Genomic DNA, 24,005 nt, shown 5'->3' on the forward strand with positions numbered 1-24,005 from the left:
ATCAGCCATCTAACCTGCTACTGTCCATCAATCCATTCAGCCTCCCATCCATCCACCATACATTCATTCATTCATCTATTAATTTATTCATGTCTCATTTACCCATCCGTCATGCATAATTCCATACACTCATCCATCCACCTGTCCTTTCATCTTTACCTCAATCTATCCAGCTATCCATCCACCTATTTACTCATCTATTCACCTGTCTGTCGTTTTCATTGCCCAATCCATTCATTTATCCACCCACCCACCGTGCATACATCCATTGAGCCCTATATCCATCCACAATACATCCATTCATTCATCTTGTTATCATCCATCCATCTGTCATTCCATCTATTCGACATATATTCCCTCCACTCAAACATTTATCCACCCACCCAGCCGTTCATCAATCAATCCATCCGCCTACTTATTCTTCCGTACATCCTCCATCCACCTATCATCAATCAAAATTATCTCCTATTCCATACACTTATCCATCCATACATCCATCCATCAATCTTTCCATTTATAATTCTATCCACCCATCCATCCATCATTCCATCCATCCATCCACCCACCCATCCATCCATCCATCATTCTATCTACCCATCCATTCATTTTATCCATCCATCATTCCATTCACACATCCATCCATCTATCGTCCCTTCCACCCATCCATCCATCCATCCATCCATCCATCCATCCATCCATCCATCCATCCACCCATTCATCCATCATTTCATCTATCCACCCACCCACCCATTCATTATTCCATCCACCCATATGTCTACCAATCCACCCATCCATCCATCATTCTATGCACCTATCCATCGATCATTCTATCCACCCATCCATCCGTCATTCCATCCATCCATCCATAATTCCATCCACCCATCCATCCATCATTCCATCCACCAATCTATCCCTCCCTGCATCCATCCATTCATCATTCTATCCACCCACCCATCCATCCATCCATCATTCATCCATCCATCATTCCATCCGTCCATCATTCCATCTACCCATCCATCCATCCACCCATCTATCCACCCATCCATCTTTCCATCCATCCACCATTCCATTCATAATTCTATCCTCCCATCCATCTATCACTCCATCCATCTATTCATTCATTCATCCATCATTCCATCCACCCATTCGTCTATCCATCGACCCATCCATCCATCATTCATCCACCCATCCATGCATCATTACATTCATGCATTATTGCATCCATCATTACATTCATAATTCTATCCTCCCATCCATCATTCCATCCACCCATCCATCCATCATTCCATCCCTCTATCATTCCATCCACCCATCCATCCATTATTCCATCCATCCATACATCCATTCATTGACTCATCCATCCATCTCATCTATCCATCCATCTAATCTATCCATTCTATCCATCCATTCACCCATCCAAAAATATCTAAATTGCATCAAATCTAATCTAGATCGTCATGATCATTATAAAATTCCAACTATGTTATGTCTCCTCAGTGGACATCTCATGTGATCCTCCTTTCCGTTTCCGCTGTGATAACAACCGCTGCATCTACAGTCATGAGGTCTGCAACTCTATAGATGACTGTGGTGATGGAACAGATGAGAGGGCGGAGCATTGTAAGTGACAGCCTATCAAATGTTTCCGATTAGTTATTCTAAGTATGTAATGGTAACACTTTATTTTGATGGTCCATTTGAGTATTAGTAGACTGTCTGCTCCTTCAACAGACATTTAACTGACTATAGGCAAGGCAAGTTTATTTATATAGCACATTTCAAACACAGTTGCAATTCAAAGTGCTTTAAATAAACAGGAATAAAAGAGACAAGTATAAAAAAAAAATAATAATAATATAAAAACAGATGAAAACAGCATAAAGACAGTTTTTCCATACTCCAAAACACCGGTGTATCATATTTTCTCATTTTACTCTGGGACTTCCCTATTCTGGTGATCACCCCACCTCTGTGGACTTTTTTGGTACCTACAGTATAAGAAACTATAAGAAACTTTGCAAGTACATGTCAACTTGCACTAACCCTAACCCCAACCTGACAGTCTACTTATAATCTAAGGAGAATTAGTTTTCATGTAGATGCAATGTAACTTATATTCAACAAACGGGCCATCAAAATAAAGTGTGACCTATGTAATATGTACCTGTTCATAGCTTTCAATGTAACATTTACATTTTGTGTGAATGTTTCTCAGGCGTGACTCCCACACACGGTCCCTGCTCTGCAGACGAGTATAAATGTGGGAACGGTCAGTGTATTCCTCTGCAGTATGCCTGCGATGACTACGATGACTGTGAAGACCAGAGTGATGAACTCGGCTGCTGTGAGTCTTGTTTTTACTCTTAGGTTGTATTTTTTTTTCTTGCATGAACAAAAGTGAATGATTATTTATATGAACAAGCTCCAAAACCAATAAATGATGCTACTTAAAGTCCCAGCGAAATGAAAATGACGTTTTTTAAATGTTAGTATCAATATGTTGAAATTAAGGATAATTATAAACTAGTGTGGTACAAAACAATGACAAAATTTGCATTTAGAAGATTTTAAACTGATATAAACATGTAAAGCTTCCATCTAAATGGATCAACAGTTTTATTCTCGTCACCTCATACTTCAGTTTCTCATCAAATCTTCTGACCAATCAAATGCCGTCTAGTATCTGACATGCCCCGCCCCTTCAAGACACTTCACATTTGATGCGCTTGAGCTCAACCACTCTCACTGTTAGAGCTGTGATAAAACGAAACGCTATTGGCAGTTTTTTTTTAAGGCGAAGAGCTACTGTATGCCCCGTACCCTCTCTTTGTTTTTCAATTACTATTTCAAAGCTCTTTTCAGGACCTTTAATGTGAAAGATTGCTCTTTACTACTAGTTACAGCACCAACCTAACATAACTAAATGAACATTCATTCATTTTTCTTCAGCTTAGTCCCTTTATTCATCAGGGGTTGATTGAACCTCTAATCTATCCAGCATATGTTTTACGCAGCGGATGCCCTTTTAGCTGCAACCCAGTACTTGGAAACATCCATATACACTCATTCACACACTTAAGCAGGTCACACACCGCTCGGCGCCGTGACACGGCGTGCACATGACAGACAGAAGTTTCGCACACCAGAAGCGCACATTCGCATGATATTTAAAATTAAACTATTCAGATGGCGCTCTGTGACGCTGCAGAAATATGAACAGCGTCCTGAGTCGTGGTTGGGCACCGCGGACAGCTGCCGACTTGCAGTGCCGGTGTGTGTACCCTGATAGAAACCTATATTTAGAATTCTGAAATGCATGGCGCTGTGTAGCACGTCCACAAGCGGCGCTTCTGGTGTGTAACCTCCTATACACTGCGGTCAATTTAGTTTATTCAATTCATCTATAGTGTAACCACAGATACATGGACACTGGAGCGTTAAGTCTTGTCGATCAGCTGGTTTGTCTATAAGCTAACCGATCCGCTGATGAAACGCGGCTTTCAAATGCTCCAGTGTCCCTGTACCTGCGTTTACACTCAGTAAACACCAGTGAGTTTGGTGAATTGACGACCGACATGGCCAATCACAGTAATTTCTGTTGAGCACATGAACACAATGGTAAATCAGCGTTGTTTGTTTGGGTGGAGGGAATATATGTTGAATAGATGGAATGACAGATGGATGGATGATGACAAGATGAATGAATGGATGTATTGTGGATGGATATGAGGCTCAATGGATGTTTGCACGGTGGGTGGGTAGATGAATGAATGGCAGAACGACGGACAGGTGAATAGATGATTGAATAGGTGGATGAATAGCTGGATAGATTGAGGTAAAGATGAAAGGACAGGTGGATGGATGAGTGTATGGAATTATGTACGCTCAACAGCGCTCAAATGTTAGCGGGAAATGGACGTTTTTAAATTTTCCATATTGATTGGTACTGAATTCCAGTATCGTGACAACCCTAGTACCCAGATTACGGATTTGCATGTAAACACATTATACAAACCAGTTTTTGTAAAAATCCAAGTTTTCTGCTTATTTTGTGCATATAAACATACTCAATGTTTTGTAAGTCCAGACAAGAGCATTTCTCTAAATATTTGCACTATATCAGTCAATATGTTCATTATTGCTTATTGTAACTAACCATTTGTAGTGTAGTGTCTTTATTATTTAATATACATGTTTAAACATCTGCCTTGACATCAAGTTATGAAAGCCATGGTGTAAAACATTTGATTTAGATTTTTTTGTAATGTAATTAGTATTACATCTAAAATTCAATAGCAGTGCTATTATAGTAATGTACAAGTATTATTATTACACCATACTATTGCTATTAGTCTTACATGAGATACATAGATATTTTTATCATTTGGAATGTATTGTAGATCCAGAATTACATCTTCTTTGTCTTGATCAATTGTCCTTTTCTGTCTCACTGTTAGACTTCGGCCACGGACGCTCATGCAGTGAAAACCTATGTGAGCATAACTGCACGGATTTGTCAGCTGGAGGCTTTATTTGCTCCTGTAGACCTGGATATAAACCCAACCCCGAGGACAAAAATACCTGCGAAGGTTTGTGACGTCATGGGAATACTTTCTTTATTACAAGACCTCAATGTTTACTGTAAAACAGGCTTATAGTAAGCCAGACTGGACAAGAGTAATACCTGCAGGGGGTTTAAAGGCTGATCTCACTGATTCAAACTCATGTCACTACTGATTTTATTATTTATTCTGTCCCTGAGATCTTTTCCATTTGAGACACAGAGACTGCCACAACGTTCAAAAGTTAACTATGATTTATGTACATGTCATGTGCTTTTGTTTAGATTCAGTTTATTTCTATTTCAATTTAGTTAGATTTACTAAAGACTTCACCATCATTGGGACACATTTCTCAATATTTAGGTAGTTATGCTTAGATACACATTTCTTTTGTCTTTGCCATAGAGACAGTACATCACTTTTTTCTAGCTATTTCACAATATACACTACCTGACAAAAGTCAACAAATAATAACTTGACTTCTAGTTGGTCATTTGGAAAAGTGGCAGAAGGTCGATTTTTCCACTGAATCATCTGTTGAGCTGCATCCCAATCATCACAAGTACTACAGAAGACCTACTGGAACCTGCATGGACCCAAGATTTACACAGATATCAGTCAAGTCTGGTGAAGGAAAAATCATGGTTTGCAGTTACATTCAGTATGGGGGTGTGCGATGGCAATATCAACAGCCTGAGGTGCCAAGACATTTGTGCTGCTCGTTGTTTAAGCTCATTTTGGCAATTTCAGTCATCAAAGGGTAGTCATCCATCATCCTCTCACCAGTAAGATGCAGTCTAAACAGTCTCTCGGTCATTGTGTGTAACGATTTTGTGTCTTAAAATGACTAAGTACAAGTGTGAAAGTGAAAGATTGAAGCATTGTACTGACGCTGTGGCACGTTACCTGATAGATTCAAAAGACCGAAGAGTCATTAGATAAAGACAAGATTATTTAAATATCTTGTTTACCAACTATAGTGAGACGCGATCCAGCGGTACATCCTTGATAAACTGTCCGACATGCACTGCACTCTAGGATTTTGTTCTCAAAGCACCCGCTGACTGCTGGAGCTCAGATGCGTGCGTACACATGACTGTTTGTGTGTGTATGGTAACGTAATGTGCGTTTTCAGCGGTATAGTGTGGATGTGGATCGTTTTTGTTCTAAAATGCCATTTTAAAACTAAGACGTATTAGTGTAAACTGGGCCTCAGTGTGTGTTTTTTGCGAGCGAGTTGCTACTGCGACAGGGACGGGGCGGAGGATCGCGATGCCGGCTCAGCATCGTGTTGTCTTTCGGCCGTCAGCGATGAACGATGGTATCGTCTATCGACCCAACCCTAATTCCAGTGTTGTCCAGTCAGATCAGTGTGCGCGAGATGAAAATTAGTAGTTTTTTTTGTAGCTTACTTTTTTAATCAGAAAAAAGTCTATATTAAAAAACAAAAAACATTTCTATTCATGAATGAGTAATAAACAATACAGATTTTTAATGCTGTCTTCACATTCACCCCAAAATTTGTAGTGGTTTATGATTTTCTAGTATTCATTTGTTCAAACATAGTGAACGCACAGAGAATAAAGGCTTCAGCTTCAGGAATCAGCTTCTCTCCCATGGTGCTGAACTGAAGATTCTGCGCGACTGCCACAAGGGGGCATATTCTAACAATCGTGTCCGAATGTCATGTGCAGTGGAAAGGCGGCTTAATTATTTGCCTGAATCTGAATAAAACAGTATTATAATTATGGTGTTTACATGCGTTGCTTTTTGAATGTTCCTTTTCACATAGTTTAAAGTCCTGTCGCATAATGTAGTGAAAAGTACTACAAAACGGTAATAGTTTGATTGCGGTGTTTACATGTCTGTACTGCACTTCAATAATGCCACTATAATCAGCATACTGTACTCTACATGTCTTAATTCCATTTCTGTTTAGTTCGATTATGACTTTAGTCAGATTAAGGTCATCAAAAATCACTGTTTACATGGAGGACTGTTAATCAGAGTATTGACTGCCACGGTAATATATAAAGCAATGTGACGTAGCGCTTCTCAGTGTTTGTGAGATATTTATAAAACTGTTCTCCTCTCTGTGTGCAGATGTGGATGAGTGTGAGATTTATGGCACATGTCCTCAACTGTGCAGGAACACTAAGGGCAGCTATGAGTGTTTCTGCGCTGAAGGGTTCCGATCAGTAGGAGAGCAGCCAGGAGTCGAATGCGCCGCTGAGGGTGAGGCGTCTGTGTTTTTACCCTATTTTATATCCTTCTTTTCTTTATATTGTTCATTGCATATCTGTATCTTTTGTGTTTACTGTCTTAAGAAGCCTATTTGATGTAAAAAAAATCTAGTTTATTTTTAACCTATTCACAGATACATTTTCTTGTTTTTTTTAGGCAAACATTTGGCTTTCATATATTTTTTGAAAGCAAGACCTTTATCTTCTGACATTTTGTAGCTCAACTAAATATATCTTAATTTGAGAATTTACAGATGTTAATACCTGGTAAATTATGATTCATTCATTCAATTTCCTAAGTCCAGCTTAGTCCCTTATTTATCAGGGGTCTCACAGTGGAATTTACCGCTTAACTATTCCAGCATATGTTGTATGCAGTGGATGCGCTTCCAGCCACAACCCAGTACTGGGAAACACCCATACACACTCACATTTACACACACACACTCATACACTACAGCCAATTTAGTTCATCCAATTTACCTATAGCGCATGACTTTGGACTGAAACCGGAGCACCTGGAGGAAAGCCACGCCAACACTGGGAGAATAATGCAAACATGCAAACTCCACACAGACTCCACACCAGGACTCAAACCAGTGACCTTTTTGCTGTGAGGTTTTTGTGTAACCACTGTGCCACCGTGCCACCCAAATTATAATTAAAAATAAATAAACAGACAGAATTAAAAATTATATATTTAAAAATTCTGAACTTATAACTAGTTGCTAAGGAATATATCCTATTTTCTAATAATTTCATAAATAATTAATAACAAATATATGAGAGGTTATAAAATATACAAATAGAAAACTGCCCAAAATGAAAAAAAAAATAAAAATCCCACCCAAAGTGTTTATATACACAAAATAATATGTGTCTATATAGGCAACACGATGGATCAGTAGTTAGCACTGTCGCCTCACAGCAAGAAGATCGCTGGTTCAAGTCTCGGCTGGGGGAGTTGGCATTGCTGTGTGGAGTTTGCATGTTCTCCCCGTATTCGCATGGGTTTCCTCCAGGTGCTCCGGTTTCTCCCACAGTCCAAAGACATACACTATAGGTGAATTGGGTAAACTAAATTGGCCGTATTGTATGAGTGTGTGTGTGTGTGTGAGAGTGTATGGATGTTTCCCAGTACTAGGTTGCAGCTGAAAGGGCATCCGCTGTGTAAAACATATGCTGGATAAGTTGGCGGTTCATTCCGCTGTGGCGACTCCTGATGAATAAAGGATAAAGGGTCTAAGCCGAAGGAAAATGAATGAATATATATATATATATATATATATATATATATATATATATATATATATATATATATATATATATATATATATATATATATATATATATATATATATATATTACTATTAATATTATACTATTAATGTATAATATTAATTCCCAAAATAGATTAGTAGTAAAATGATTAAAACAAATCTAAAAACCCTAAAATCTATAATATAAATATAAATAATAAAAATATGTTTGTGTATTTGTATATTTATTTATATATTTTTTTCTGTGAAAATAAATAAATGAGCCATTTCCTTGCCAAATAATTTAAATAAAACTTTTCACAATGTAAACTAAAATAATAACTAACATGTGGGCTTAAAAATAAATAAAATGGGCAAAAATACTTAATTAAAATGATGCATTGGAACAAGATGAGAGAAATGTAACCGGTTCACACCACGAACATTAACTAAATTAGCATCCACACCAATGGATGAAAACATTCTCTTTGTTATAATCTTTCATTGCAATTTTGCCATCTGTCTCTTTAAATACACAAGCTCATTAACTCAGGACTGATTCTGATTGGCTATCAGCATTTTTACCATTCAACGGCTGGAAGACAATAGTGTTTGTTCCACTGTTTATCTTTTTTACTCTTGTGTTGTTTGTTTTACTCTGTCTGTTTCTCAGGAAATCCTCCAGTGTTGTTGTTGCCTGATAATGTTCGTATCCGGCGCTTTAACCTGTCATCAGCGCAGTATTCAGATTATGTGGATAACGCTGAGCACATTCAGGCGCTGGACTACCTGTGGGACCCAGAAGGCCTCGGGCTCAGTAAGACACACAAAATCATGCCAAATCTCACCCTAAGTGACAGAAGTGTTTAATGTTTTAGTGCAGATAACAGAAAGAGAAGCACATTTTACAGCACCATCAGTGAAGTGGGCAACTGTGTTATTTTACTGTTATTTTATTGTTAACTTATTACTTATTTGATCAATAAATTAAAGATACTTCAAGTATATAGTGTAAATGTGTGGATTAGGGCTGCACAATATATTGTTTTAGCATCGATATCGCAATGTATGCATCCACAATAGTCACAGCGCAAGATATGCAATGATGAATCTGAATTATAGTTAACCAGGAGCCACAGAATTGTGTTTAATCACCGTATTTGGTCACACTTTATTTTGATGGTCCGTTTGTTGAATTTAAGTTACACTGCATCAACATGCAAACTAATTCTCATTAGATTATAAGTAGACTGTCAGGTTGAGGTTAGGGTTAGTGTAAGTTAACATGTACTTGCAAAGTTTCTTATAGTCAGTTAAATGTCTGTTGAAGCAGCAGTATCAACAGATATTAACCAGAGAGTCTACTAATACTCAGATGGACCATCAAAATAAAGTGTTACACTGTATTTATACGAAATTTATAAATATGCGATTTATGCAACAAAAAAGAAAGGTTTTTCTTCTGTCTCTTCTTCTTCTGTCTCTTTCTTCTGTCTTGTTTCTAGTCCAAATATCTACATTTCAAAGCGAAAACAAGAGTATTTTTCTTACCCCACTGGCAGATCATTTTACTTAAATTTGACTTATATATTCTAAAAGAGTAAGAAAAGCATGTTTTGGATTGTGATTATTCAATTTCTGTTCCTGAATAATTTTATACTCCCCAGAAAAAAGTCTCAAATAGAGCTATTCAAACTATCTTGTAAAACTGTATTGATACCGCAGTATTTATTGCAGAAAAATAAAATATCGCAATATCAGATTTGGCGGTGCAGTGGCGCAGTGGGTAGCACGAAGAAGGTCACTGGTTTGAGCCTCAGCTGGGTCAGTTGGCATTTCTGTGTGGAGTTTGCATGTTCTCCCCATGTTGGCGTGGGCTTCCTACGGGTGTTTCCCCCACAGTCCAAAGACATGCACTGTAGGTGAATGGAATAAACCAAATTGGCCATAGTGTATGAGTGTGCATGTGGGAATGAGAGTGTATCGGGTGTTTCCCAGTACTGGGTTGCGTCTGGAAGGGCATCCACTGCGTAAAACATATGCTGGATAAGTTGGCGGTTCATTCCACTGTGGCGACCCCTGATTAACAAAGGGACTAATCCGAAAAGAAAATGAATGAAAGAATATCAGATTTTTCCATTATTGTTCAGGCGTAGTGTGTACGTATGTGTAAATACTTAGTCATTTAGTAAAATAACTAACACTTAAACCTGAATATATTAATAATAAACTATATTGTGTGTATGTATGTTTTATATTTATTTATCTATATATTTTTAGTTTTTCAGATTCATTAAATTTCTTTTGTTGTAGTAGTTTTAGTTAACAGTAACGGCACTATAGTGTAAACTATTGTAACAAACTATTTTGTTTTATTATTTTTAGTACTTTAACTTTTCTTTGTAAAGTTTCTTTGAATTTGAAGTTTTCCTATTAATATTTTATTTCAGCGTAATTTCAGTTTACAAAAACAATGAACAGTTTAAATCTTACACTTACTGTACATAAAAAAAAAAAAAAAAAATATATATATATATATATATATATATATATATATATATATATATATATATTTATTTATTCTTTATTATTCAAATACTCTTTTTCTTTTGCTATTTTTGTTTGTTTTGGTTGAAGACTTCACTTTTAAATAGAAAAAAATTAAAAACCAAACCAAACAAAGCATAAAACATGATCATCGTTACACTGTACAAAAATATATTTAATAGTTGTACTGTAGTTTTAGTTAATATTAACACTTAATGTACTTATAAAAATACAAATTATTTGTTTGTTTTTTTTTGTTAGGTTGAACACCTTTTATAAAAAAAAAAAAAAAAAAACATTTTTAGACAACCAAACAAAAGCATAAAACTCCCACGCTGGGGTATCACAAAAACAACGGAAAGATCCAAGTGCAGCAAAATATCATTTAATAAACACAACAAAGATCCAAAAAACACAAGGAGACAAGCAAGGTACAAAAACTGATAAAAACGGAAAGTGCAAAAACTGTAAGCACAAAAGTGAATCAAACTAAAGCTAAACAGGAATCCAATAACATAAAGACGATACTCAACAAAGTGAACAAACAAACCAAGCACGAGGAACCAGAGCACACAAAAAAGCGGGACAGAGCAAAACAGGACAGTGCAAAAATCCAAACTAACGCAACATAACAGGACTTATAAAGACAGAACTAATCAGAAAATAATGAACAGCTGGAAACAAGGAGTGATCACGTGAACAGGATACAGGAAATACAACAAAAAACAAAACAAGAGCTAGTGTCCTATAAGACCACATGAGGGCACTGCAGCAGGCGCGACACAAACGTCAATGTTGCACTGTATTATGGCTGTTTTTGCAAGTTCATAAGTGCAAACTGAAGCATAAATGTACTTTTTTTTTGTTGATAATTTCCAGGTATCGTGTACTGGACAGTATTGGGCCGTGGGTCGGATTTTGGCTCCATTAAGAGGGCCTACATGACCACGTTTGATGACCATGGCAATAATCCAGTGAAGGAGGTGGACCTGAACCTCAGATACGTCTCCAGTCCGGACGGCATCGCTGTTGACTGGATCGGACGGTGTGTAAAGTGACTCCACACGAAACCAGTCATAAGTGTCATATTAATTCCCAAAATAAGTTAGAAGTAAAATGACTAAACCATAAAACCCCTAAAATCTAAAATAGAAATATAAATAATAAAAATATATGTTTGTTTAAAAAAGCCGTGTGGTGGTGAAGAAGTCGCCTCACAGCAAGAAGGTTGCTGGATCTAGTCCCGGCTGGGTCAGTTTGCATATCTGTGTAGAGTTTGCATGTTCTCCCCGTGTTGGCGTGGGAAGGGCATCTGCTGTGTAAAACAAACATATGCTGGAATAGTTGATGGTTCCTTCCGCTGTGGCGACCCCAGATAAATAGGGGACTAAGCCAAAGGAAAATGAATGTTTTTTGGCATGAAAGAAAAATGTACAATTTTGACCCATACAAAGTTTTTTTGGCTGACTGGTTTTACAGTATGGTCCATAGTCGCAAATAAACATTGTCAGGCTGGATCGAGAGGGGTAAAAGTTCTTCTACTCTGTGTTTTGTCTTTTCTACCAGTCATATATACTGGACGGATGCTGGAACGAACAGAATTGAAGTGGCCAAACTGGATGGACGTTACAGAAAGTGGTTGATTCACAATGATCTCGATCAGCCGGCTGCTATTGTGGTCAATCCCAGTCTCGGGTAAGAACAAGAGTATAAACTAATCATTTCCAATTAAAACAGTTATGAGGATCCTGCACCAAAATATTTTATTAGTTGACATTTTTGTCTGGAGGCAACGCAGTGGCGCAGTAGGTAGTACTGTCGCCTCACAGCAAGAAGGTTGCTGGTTCGAGCTGTCAAAAGCTTTAGAACAGTAAGAATTGTTTAATGTTTTTTTTAATGTTTTTGCTATAATATATTTTAAAATGTATTTATATATAAAAAGTATATTATTAATATAAATAAATGTTAAAAATATATTCCATATATATTCCAGTGATTTCAAAGCTGATTTTTTAGCATCATTCTAGTCACATGATCATTAGTCATATCAATTTATAAATGTGATGTTATCTGATTCTGATATATAACTTTATATTTTACAAATTAAGGTATATATATATACACACATACATACACCTTAATTTGTAAATATATATTTATACAACAGTTCTGTCTGGTTCTCGAATCTGATTGGCTGATAGCCATGAGATATTTAGGTAATATCAGTACCCGTACAGCCTCTTTACCCTTTGTGTATTACTCCGCCCACATACAGCCAGCAACTAGCAAAGACACCACAGTTTGACAAATATTACTGCTGTTAGACAACAAAATGTACTTTTGAGGCTTTTTTAGTCAAGAATGTAGTTGTTTAGATTGCAACTATGCAGTTTATTTGTAAAAATAGTGCCTATTTTAAAATATTTACAATTTCTGAGATTAACCTGCCATAGTGTGGTAGACCAAAGACGGTTGACGTTTTCTATCCACAGTTTTAGGATAAACGCTTAGAAGCTTATAACAGTCTGATTTCTAACTACAGCTGATCAAATCAACATTAAACTGGTAAGCATACCTGCCAACATTCCCATGGGAGTATCCCGTATTTCAGACCAATCTCCCACAACCATCCCGTTTTTAATTTCCTCCGGAAAAACTCAAGTAATTTCACCCACCCCCCTCTTTTGTACAGTCTGCAAACACCCCTGGGTGGCAAACTTTGATACAGTACCCAATCGTAATATGTATATGTAATATAATATGTATATATTTTTTTTATTATTTTTTTTTTTACTATCATTATTTTTTAAACTTTACTGATCCCAAACTTGGGTCTGGTGCTGTCTGTATTCCAGTCAGATGCATTTTGTGCATGTATATACTGTTTATCTTCCAGTAAGATGTTCTGGACAGACTGGGGAAGAAAGCCTAGGATCGAGACCGCATGGATGGACGGTCAGCAAAGAGAAGTGCTTCTGGATGAAGATCTGGGCTGGCCTACAGGTTTAGCACTAGACTACCTGAATGAAAACCGCATCTACTGGTGTGACTCAAAAGAGAACATCATCGAGTCCATGAAAGTGGACGGATCCGACCGACAGATCATCATATCTGGAGGTGAAACACTGGAACGATCATCAGAAAACCTCTTTAACCTCTTTAAAGAATAGTTCACCCAAAAATGAAAAATACCCCTTCATTTATCCTCTGTGTTTATCACGTTTTCTGTCAGATGAACACAGTTAGTGCAGTTTTCAAGTTTATCCTAGCTCTTTCATGCTGTATAATGGTGTTGGATAGTGGCTTTTATTTTAAAGCTTCGAAAAGCACGTAATTCCTCATCAAAATAAGCAAAACGCTGACATGGGGGGTTAACACATGTCTTGTGAAGCAGATCAATGTGTTTAACAAATATATTGACATTTTTTTATTATAAATTTCAATCACTTTCACTTTTGGCAACAGCCAAATGCATATTATGTGTGACTCGCGTTTACAAGATAAGACGGGTAGACCCATGTACATACTGTAAGAGTAATAAACTGTATCATTTTATACGGTAACACCAAAAGCCAATTAGATTTTTTGTTCCTCGTTGTCTTCAGTGTTAAACAAAATGTGGTCAGTGGTTCCCATGAAACATGTCTATTACCTGTCTATTCTGATACGAATGCATCATCATTCGTAAACATCAGTTATGCGTAATGTGCATTAATAATTTTAAAATGCTACAAAAACACCTTGATCCGCTTCATAAGACATGCGTTAACCCACTGGTGATGTATGGGTTAGTTTTACACCGGATTTAAGCTTCAAAATAAAAGCTACTATCCCACTAACACCATGATACAGCATGAAAAAGCCAAAATAAACGTTAAAACTACTCCGACTGTGTTCATCTGACAGAATAAAGTCATATACACAAAGGATTGCTTGAGGGTGTGAATATTTTGGGGTATTTTTTTTTTACTTTTGGGTGAACGATTCCTTTAAAAGCCATTGCAAATGTATTTAGTATTAAATACCAAACCTAAACTAATCTTATCAAGCTATACAGTGTATCATAAGAAACTTGCAGAGTTGTGAATAGTTACGCATTATGTAGTAATAGTATATGCATGGCTAAAGTTTTTTTTGTAATGATAGAGGAATAGTAACAGTAGTGGTTTCATTTTAAATGATGATCATATTAAAAATCAATATTTCATATTTATGTTTTAAAAACGGGCAGGGTGGGTTCCTCCCCACTTTGGGCACTCAGAAGAATGTGGGATGGGTCTACACTCGGAGGCCAATTACAGCCTATCTAGAAAGTTTTCTTGCTGTTTTGATTTTAAAAGCTTGGGTTGCTGCTGAAAGAGCATCCTCCGTATAAAACAGGGGTCACCAAACTTGTTCCTGGAGGGCCGGTGTCCTGCAGATTTTAGCTCCAACCCTATTCAAACACACCTGAATGAGCTAATCAAGGTCTTACTAGGTATACTTGAAACACCCAGGCAGGTGTGTTGAGGCAAGTTGGAGCTAAACCCTGCAGGGACACCGGCCCTCCAGGACTGAGATTGGTGACCCCTGGTATAAAACATATGCCAGAGTAGTTGGTGGTTCAACTGAATTTGTAATTGAATCGCCCTGGTATATATGCATGGCTATAGTTTGTTTTATTAAATAATCATAGTGTTATAGTAGTAGTAGTAAAAAATCCACTCTTATTTTTGATTTTGCAGCACTTTGTATGGCTATTATGACTATATACTTTTTGGCTATAGTGTTTTTATAAAGTAGTCATAGTGTGATAGTAGTACTAAAATATTAACTCCTATTCTTGGGTTTGCTGTACTTTTTATTACAACAAATTTATATAGCTATGAGATTTTGGTTTAATTTTTATGTAACTTTTTTTAATTATGCAACAAACCCAAAGTTATGATTATATTCAAAACCATTCAAAAGTTTTATTGATTTGAATCTGGCTCTTCAATGGTTGAGCTGTGCTGATGTTTGTTGTGTTTGCAGACATCGGTCACCCCTACAGTCTGGATGTGTTCGAGGGCCACGTTTACTGGACGACTAAAGAGAAGGGAGAAGTGTGGAAGAAAGATAAGTTTGGGAAAGGAGACAATGTGAAAGTGTTGACTATAAACCCCTGGCTGACCCAAGTGAGAATCTACCAGGAGCATCGACACAACCACTCAGGTAAAGCAATAGAAATGCATATCTAGAACAGGTTGTTTTATATTCAATTGAATTCATCTTTATTTCTATTGCGCTTTTACAATGTAGATTGTGTCAAGACATCCTATATATATCCTAATATATTCTAAAAAAAATCCTAATATAAGACATTTGTTTCATGTATTTTGCAACTAAAATAAGTTTCCTAATTTAAGAATGTTTAGATATTTATACTAGGGTTATTATTAATTTAAACAAAAGCTATAAAACTAAAAACCATATGTTATTTGAAAGAGATGTTCATTTAAATAACAATGTACAACAAAGTCAGCTAGATGCTTAAAAATGTCACATTTTCATTTAGTTTAAATTGATGTACTAAATATTTAAAATAAAAAAACTAGGCAAGTTTTCACTTAGAAAGTATTAATTATTACTTTAATTTAATAAATGATGAAATGAATAAAGAAACAGCAATTAACGCATTGAATTATGCATAAAATTGTAAATTTAAGATATTTTAAAATGAACTCTAGAAAACTTTCTATATATAAACTTTCTATGTATAAACTTTCTATATATATAGTTTTGTTGTTATACAACCATTTTTAAAAATTTGGATTAATAAATGATTTTTGTTTTTATTCTGTTTTGCATTTGATGGAATAAATATATTTTTTCAATTATGAAAAATCTCTCTCACACACATATTTATGAATGGATGGATGGACGAATGGACAAATAGAAAGATTAAAGAAAGTAAAATAGATGGGGGGATGGATGGATGAATGGACGGATGGACAAATAGAAATATCGAAAGAAAGGAAAATAGATGGGGGGATGGATGGATGGATGGATGGATGGATGGATGGATGGATGGACGGACAAATGGAAAGATAGAAAGAAAGGAAGATAGTTGGGTAGATGGATGGGTGGATGGATGGATGGAGAGATGGATGGATGGATTATTGATAAATATAAAGATAGAAAGAAGGTGAGAGATGGGGGATGGATGGATGGATGGATGGATGGATGGATGATTGATTGATTGATAAAAAAGATAGAAAGAAGGTGAGAGTTGGGAGATGGATGGATGGACAAAGAGAAAGATAGAAAGAAGGGCAGATGGATGGATGGATGGATGGATAAATAGAAAGATAGAAAAAAGGTGAGATAGATGTGGAGATGGATGGATGAATAGAAGGATAGAAAGAAGGTAAGAGTTGGGAGATGGATGGATGGACAAAGAGAAAGATTGAAAGAAGGGGGGATGGATGGATGGATGGATAAATGGAAAGATAAAGAAAGGGAGATGGATGGATGGATGGATGGATAAATAGAAAGATAGAAAAAAGGTGAGATAGATGTGGAGATGGATGGATAGATGGATGGATGGATAAATAGAAAGATAGAAAGAAGGGGAGATAGAAGGGGAGATGGATGGATGGATGGATGGATTGAAAGAAAGATGGATGGATGGATGGATGGATAGAAAAAAGTGATGGATGGATGGATAGGAAGATACAGGTGCAGTGTCTGTGTGTGAATGTATTAAGTGTTGTGTTGTGTTACAGTGTTGAACCCGTGTCAGGACGCCTGCAGTCACCTGTGCCTCCTGCGTCCGGGTGGATTCACCTGTGCCTGTCCACAGGGATCCACACTGCTCAGCTTCAACAAAAACCAGTGTGATGCCGGTAAGAGACCAGCACTGACCTCATCATATCCCATCAGTCCATCTCACAGCATCCATGCATGTGCTGCATCTTATACTGCATGATATATAACTCAGGGTTCATTTCGTCAATGAAAATAAAGGTGAAAATGTTCGCTGATGACCTGTCTTTCCAAGACTAAGATGAAATTGATATTATTAGATACTAGGGGTGTCAAAATGAACTGTTTCTTCAATGCACCACGATGCAGACACAGAAGATTCAGTATCAGTTAATCAAGTAATAGATCATAATACATCAGCATGCAGTATCATTGATGAAAAAATGACTAAAATGTAGTCTGAAAAAAAAAACATTCATTTTTGTTTTAAAATTACGATCAGTAAATTAATGCACTTAATCAGTATCCATGTCACTGCTCAGTGAACAGCGTTAAACATTAGAGCCCATCACAGCATTTTCTGTTGAGCTCATGAACACAATGACCAATCATAGGCTTTTAAGAACTCGCTGGACAAAGCAAGCAGGGTCAATATTTATATTCGTTTATTGTATATAAATTGCTCTTGTTGTCCTCTGTGCCTGTACTTGAGTTTTGTTTTGTGTTTGAGTGTTTTCTTTGAGCGGGTAAAATATAAAGTACAGTTCATATACTCACCAGCCACAGCAGTTTTGAACATGGCATGGTTGTTGGTGCCAGACGGGCTGGTCTGAGTATTCCAGAAACTGCTGATCTACTGGGATTTTCACACACAACCATTTAGGGTTTACAGAGAATGGTCTTAAAAAGAGAAAACATCCAGTGAGCGGCAGTTCTGTTGTTGCAAATGCCTTGATGATGCCAGAAGTCAGAGGAGAATGGCCAGACTGGTTCCAGCTGACAGAAATGCAACAGTAACTTGAACCAAAATCTTTGAGGAGTATTTCCAGTACCTTGTTGAATCTATGCCACGAAGGATTAATGCAGTTCTGAAGGCAAAAAGGGGTCCAACCCGGTACTAGTAAGGTGTACCTAATAAAGTGTGTGTATCTGACTGCTTGTATTAAAAGATGATATACATTCTTGTGTTGTGAGGTTAAATATAAAATTGTGTATGTAAAGCATTATCAACCCACCGTGACGAATCGAGATATCGAATTGAATCAAATCGTTGAAGTGATAATCGTAACTGAACCGAACTGGACCATGAGACCAGTGTAGGTTCACACCCCTATTAGATACTAACAGTGACTACATCAGCATGCAGGATCATTGATGGAAAAAAGATGAGACTAAAATGTGGTCTAAAAGAATTTAGCCTGAAAACTAACCAACATTTATTTTTATTGCGTTGTTCATTCATTAGATGAGTGCACACAATGATAGTTTTCAGTCACATTACTGACGCAGCAGATCTGTCAAGTTCCTGTTTGTTTTACACTATAGGCTATGAACATTTTTTATTGTAACTTTTGTTGACGAAATGAACACTGCATTACTGCCATGTGATGTGTAGACTCAAATAGCAGTGCTCCGTTTGATTGGCTATCGATTTCAATCTGACAAAATTGATTCAGAAAACTCATTCATCAATATTACTATATACATTTAACAACAAAATTATGAGCCATCCTGTGAAATTTGTATATTTTTTTAAATATTTCTCAAGTGCTGTTTAATGGAGAGAAGATTTATTTCAACACATTTAAAAACATAATAGTTTTTTCAATTAATTTCTAATAACTAATATACTTTGTCTTTACCATGGCAGTTTATACTGTTTTACTTTAAATTTTGCAAGTTAGGGTTAGGTATTCATCTTAAAATGCAAGTTAAATACCAGTTTTCAGCTTAAAGTTAACCAGTATTTTCACCTCATAAATGGTGAGCGGAGCACTGTTAGACTCGAGTGCTGTAGAAATGTGTGTGGTGTTGTGGTCTGATATTGTGGCTGTGTTACATTGCTGTTGTGGTGTTTGATCGTCCGCCGCACCGCAGCCATTGAGGTCGAGGTGTCCATGCCGCTTGCATGCAGATGCATGAATGGAGGAACGTGCTTCACTGATGAAGGAGGCCTACCCAAGTGCAAGTGAGTCTGAATGCTAGTCGAGAGCTGCTGTTTACTCTACAGTTTCTGACAAGGATTATCCATAATGGAGATTTACAGTTTTATTGGTTTTGTGATACGTGCTCCATGAAGTTAAAATATTGGATAAATATATGGATGAATGGAAATGGATGGATGGATGGATGGATGGATGGATGGATGGATAGATAGATAGATAGATAGATAGATAGATAGACAGACAGATAGATAGATAGATAGATAGATAGATAGATAGATAGATAGATAGATAGATAGATAGATAGATAGATAGATAGATAGATAGATAGATAGATAGATAGATAGATAGATAGATAGATAGATAGATAGATAGATAGATAAAAGGGAAGACAGATGGATAGATGAATTGGTGGATGGATGGATAGACAGAAAGATAGAAAGAAGGAGAGATAGATGGGGAGATGGATGGATAGATAGATCCAATGCTCTGTGAAATGCTCTAGAGTTTTGGATGGATGGATAAATAGAAAGAAGGGGAGATGGATGAATGAATGGATGGATGGATGGATGGATGGATGGATGGATGGATGGATGGATGGATGGATAGATGGATGGATGGATAGATCCAATGCTCTGTGAATTGCTCTGCAGTTTTGGATGGATGGATGGATAAAAAGAAAGAAAGAAAGAAAGAAATGGATGGATAGATAAATGTAGAGATGGGTGGATAGATGGGTAAATAAAAAGAAGGGGAGATAGATGGATGGATGGATGGATGGATGGATGGATGGATGGATGGATGGAAAGATAGATTGATTGATGGATAAATAGATGGACGTATGAATAGACGTATAGATAGAAAGATAGAAAGAAGGAGACATAGATGGGGAGATGGATGGATAAATAGATCCAATGCTCTGTAGTTTGTCTGTAACGCTCAGGGTTTTCCTCCTCAGGTGTCCGTACGGTTACTCTGGTAGTTACTGTGAAATGGGCAAGTCTAGAGGAGCTCCCGCTGGCACAGGTAACCACACTCGTACCAGTTCATTCATTATATACTGCTCTCATTCTAAATGTTGAGTGAACACCATTACACACGTACAGTATTTTAACAGCTGTCATTGGTCCAGTCTGATTCCTCTACACAGCTGCTCTTCAGTGCGCTAACATGTCTTTAATGTTGTTTGTGTTTAGCCGTGACGGTGCTGTTAGCAGTAGTGATCATTCTGGTGACTGGAGCTCTGGTTGTGGGAGTTTTCCTCAACTACAGGAGAACTGGATCTCTCATCCCGTCAATGCCTAAACTACCCAGGTAAATCACAAACACTGATTTTTGGTCGATGTTACTTAGTAACAGTTATTTATTCATTTGCAACAAGCTGCACATCGATGGATTTGCTGTTCAGTGTTTGGACTCCCAGTAGTGAATATTAAACCACACTGAACTGAGCTAAACTGAACTGAACTTAAACACTGAAACGGTGTCAGTTCAGTTTTCAATGTACTATAATCTTCTATGTGAAGCTGCTTTGACACAATCTACATTGTAAAAGCGCTATACAAATAAAGGTGAAGTGAATTGAATTGAAATAAATTGAAGCATACTAATCAGAGATGTAGAGCATTACTTTGCTACAGCAATTTACATGTAATTATACTTTTTTTTATGTTTTTAGAGGATATATTCAAATCAAATACCACCAAAACCTCCCATACTACTTTAGATTTGTATGTCTACTTTACAAATATTGTCAAAAGTATGAAAAAATACAGTTCATAATGCTCAAAACATAGGGGGCGACCTTGTATGCTCACAAACGGAAACTGAATGTCAACTTGTGGTCACGTTTGGTACTGCGGCCAAACAAAATCTTACTGAAGCTAATTTTTTTAGATATCAATTTTAAATTTGCAATATAATTTGTTTAGATATTTAGCTTTGATTTTATGTCTAGGCTAAACAGTTTTTGTAAAATACATATTTCATGTAATATAATGAAAATATACATCTATTTTGTTTGTTTGTTTTTCACTTCAGCTACAATCTGACATCTGGCTTCTTTCAAATTGAGACCAAGCTTAAATCTATGCACCAAAGCATTGAAGGCTGGAAATTGTTTAAGTTGAAATTGTCATTTTCGTGTCTGTTCCAAAGGGGAGGGAGGTTTTCTTTAGCCTAACTAAGAGGAATAAGACTTTTGGCTTTCAGACAATATTATAGGAAATGCTGTAAAGAAATGATTAGCACAGAAATGATGCTGTTGTATAATAATAATAGAGTCAGTGGCGAAAAAAATCGCACAACCAAAATTATTTATAGCAACAGGCCTATACAGAAACACCGTTATTATACTCATTAGAATACATATTTACATAATAACCATAGTAAAATCCCATTTAATAATCACACTAAAACATATCACAATTTCAGACATTGAGTACATTTACATGGACACTAATAATCTAATAATCTAATTTTAATGCGATTAAGACAATACTCTGAGTCTGTAGATTTAGATTTTTGATGACCTTAATCCGACTAAAGTCATAATTGAACTAAACAGAAATCAGATTAAGACATATGGAGTATGCCTATTTTAGTGGCATTATTGAAGTGCAATACATGTAAATACCTTAATCAAAGTATTACCTGTTTGACACTATTCTCAGCACCTAGCGAGTCAGTGAAGGACCACAGACACCTGCATGGTGAAATGCAGAGGGGTTTTTTTCAGTTTGGCATGTGGCATCAAATTCCATTAAAACAACACTCTTCCAGCAGTCCTTACTTCATACTTTCATCCAATACCTAGGCCCACATGGAGTCTGCGCGTGCAGAATCCCACAGATTTTCCGCAGAATTCCACAGATTTTTAGCTCAACATTAATTGTTTATTTACTTGAGTAAATGTGTGTAAATCTAAATTTTATTAAGTTTTTATATTAATTACAGTAACATTATTGACTAATATGAAAATGTTCATCTGATTTATGTACAATGCAGTTTGTACAGTAATATTTTCTGTCTTTTAGTAGAGATATTATATGAGACTTGCTTTGTTTACCAAATAAAGTGAATCTAATTGGATTCGAACATTAAATAAAAGTTAAAAAGGAAGTTAAAAAGATATTACTTTTTATTTTACATATTAGGGTTTTAGTTATGATACTCCCAAAATAATTCCACAGAAATCCCAGCAGAAATAGCAAAAAACGTCCGCAGATTCCGTCTGGCCCTGTCAATACCTCAGTTTGTCACAGGGGGGCATTAATAAAATGTTCCTGAATGAAAGTGAAAGTGCCAAACTGCAGTTAAATCCGAAAAATTAAAACTGAAACATCCGAAAATTACATGAAACTCGAGAGGAAATGTGGATAGCAATTTAATGACATGTATCGAATTATGTGCTATAACATGTATAACAGGATCATGAAAGGAACATTTAAAAAGCAACTCATGAAAACACCTTAATCATATTATTGTCTTATTCACATTAAGGCAAATAATTTAATTACTGATGTCCATTTAAACATACTTATTCCATTTAATTACTGATGTCCATGTAAACATACTTATTCCATTTAATTACTGATGTCCATGTAAACATACTTATTCCATTTCATTACTGATGTCCATGTAAACATACTCATTCCATTTAATTACTGATGTCCATGTAAACATACTTATTCCATTTCATTACTGATGTCCATGTAAACATACTTATTCCATTTAATTACTGATGTCCATGTAAACATACTTATTCCATTTCATTACTGATGTCCATGTAAACATACTTATTCCATTTAATTACTGATGTCCATGTAAACATACTTATTCCATTTAATTACTGATGTGCATGTAAACATACTTATTGTTAGCATTAATATTCAATTTGGTGGTCAGCTGTTGAGGAAAACTATTCATTTTGACTTGTATTATCCACTGATTATAATGCAAAAGTCAGCTTTCGAGTGCTTGAGATGTGATGTGTTTTCTGCAGTCTGAGCAGTCTGGTGAAGTCTGGAGACACTGGGAATGGAGTGTCCTTTCACTCAGGTGATAATGTGACCATGGATCTGGAGCCACAGACTCTTGGGGTGTCTTTCATCGACAGGGCCATGCAGCTGGTGAATCTCCATCGTTTACCACTAACTGCTTAACTGCTTAGTGCACTCAGCACATTTTAATCTCTCTATGAGGTGTACACTTGAAAAAAATATGTATTATATATATTATTTTGTGAGCAAATGTTTATTTATGTGTAAATATATGCAAATTACTTGTTGGAGAGGAAAGGAAACTGCTAGGCTCTAGTTCTAATATTTTCCAGCAAACAATCCTGGGTGTCGGTCAGGACACAATAAATGAGGAGACTGGAGCTTCCTTCCAAAGTGTATTGATATTAGTCTAGAAATAACATAACATAAACAACATTAGGATAATTAAGTACAGTTGAATAGGTACATGTACACAAAATAATCAGTCTCTGCTTAGTTAGGTATA

The 24,005-nt window shown here is 36.4% G+C and overlaps 1 protein-coding gene across 1 annotated transcript in view; it reads left to right on the forward strand.

Annotated features, from left to right (window-relative positions):
* The window catches only part of lrp2a (low density lipoprotein receptor-related protein 2a), a 262,973-nt gene that overhangs the window by 231,134 nt on the left and 7,834 nt on the right, over positions 1-24,005 (forward strand). Inside the window, 14 exon segments of the mRNA XM_056465930.1 lie at positions 1,498-1,620; positions 2,216-2,344; positions 4,458-4,589; positions 6,666-6,797; positions 8,738-8,881; positions 11,491-11,656; positions 12,178-12,306; positions 13,508-13,728; positions 15,625-15,804; positions 17,358-17,477; positions 19,435-19,525; positions 20,458-20,525; positions 20,696-20,813; positions 23,503-23,629. Of these exon segments, the coding sequence (XP_056321905.1) occupies positions 1,498-1,620; positions 2,216-2,344; positions 4,458-4,589; positions 6,666-6,797; positions 8,738-8,881; positions 11,491-11,656; positions 12,178-12,306; positions 13,508-13,728; positions 15,625-15,804; positions 17,358-17,477; positions 19,435-19,525; positions 20,458-20,525; positions 20,696-20,813; positions 23,503-23,629 (1,880 nt within the window).

This window comes from Danio aesculapii, chromosome 9 (genome assembly GCF_903798145.1).
Source record: "Danio aesculapii chromosome 9, fDanAes4.1, whole genome shotgun sequence".
In the NCBI taxonomy this organism is placed as follows: domain Eukaryota; kingdom Metazoa; phylum Chordata; class Actinopteri; order Cypriniformes; family Danionidae; genus Danio; species Danio aesculapii.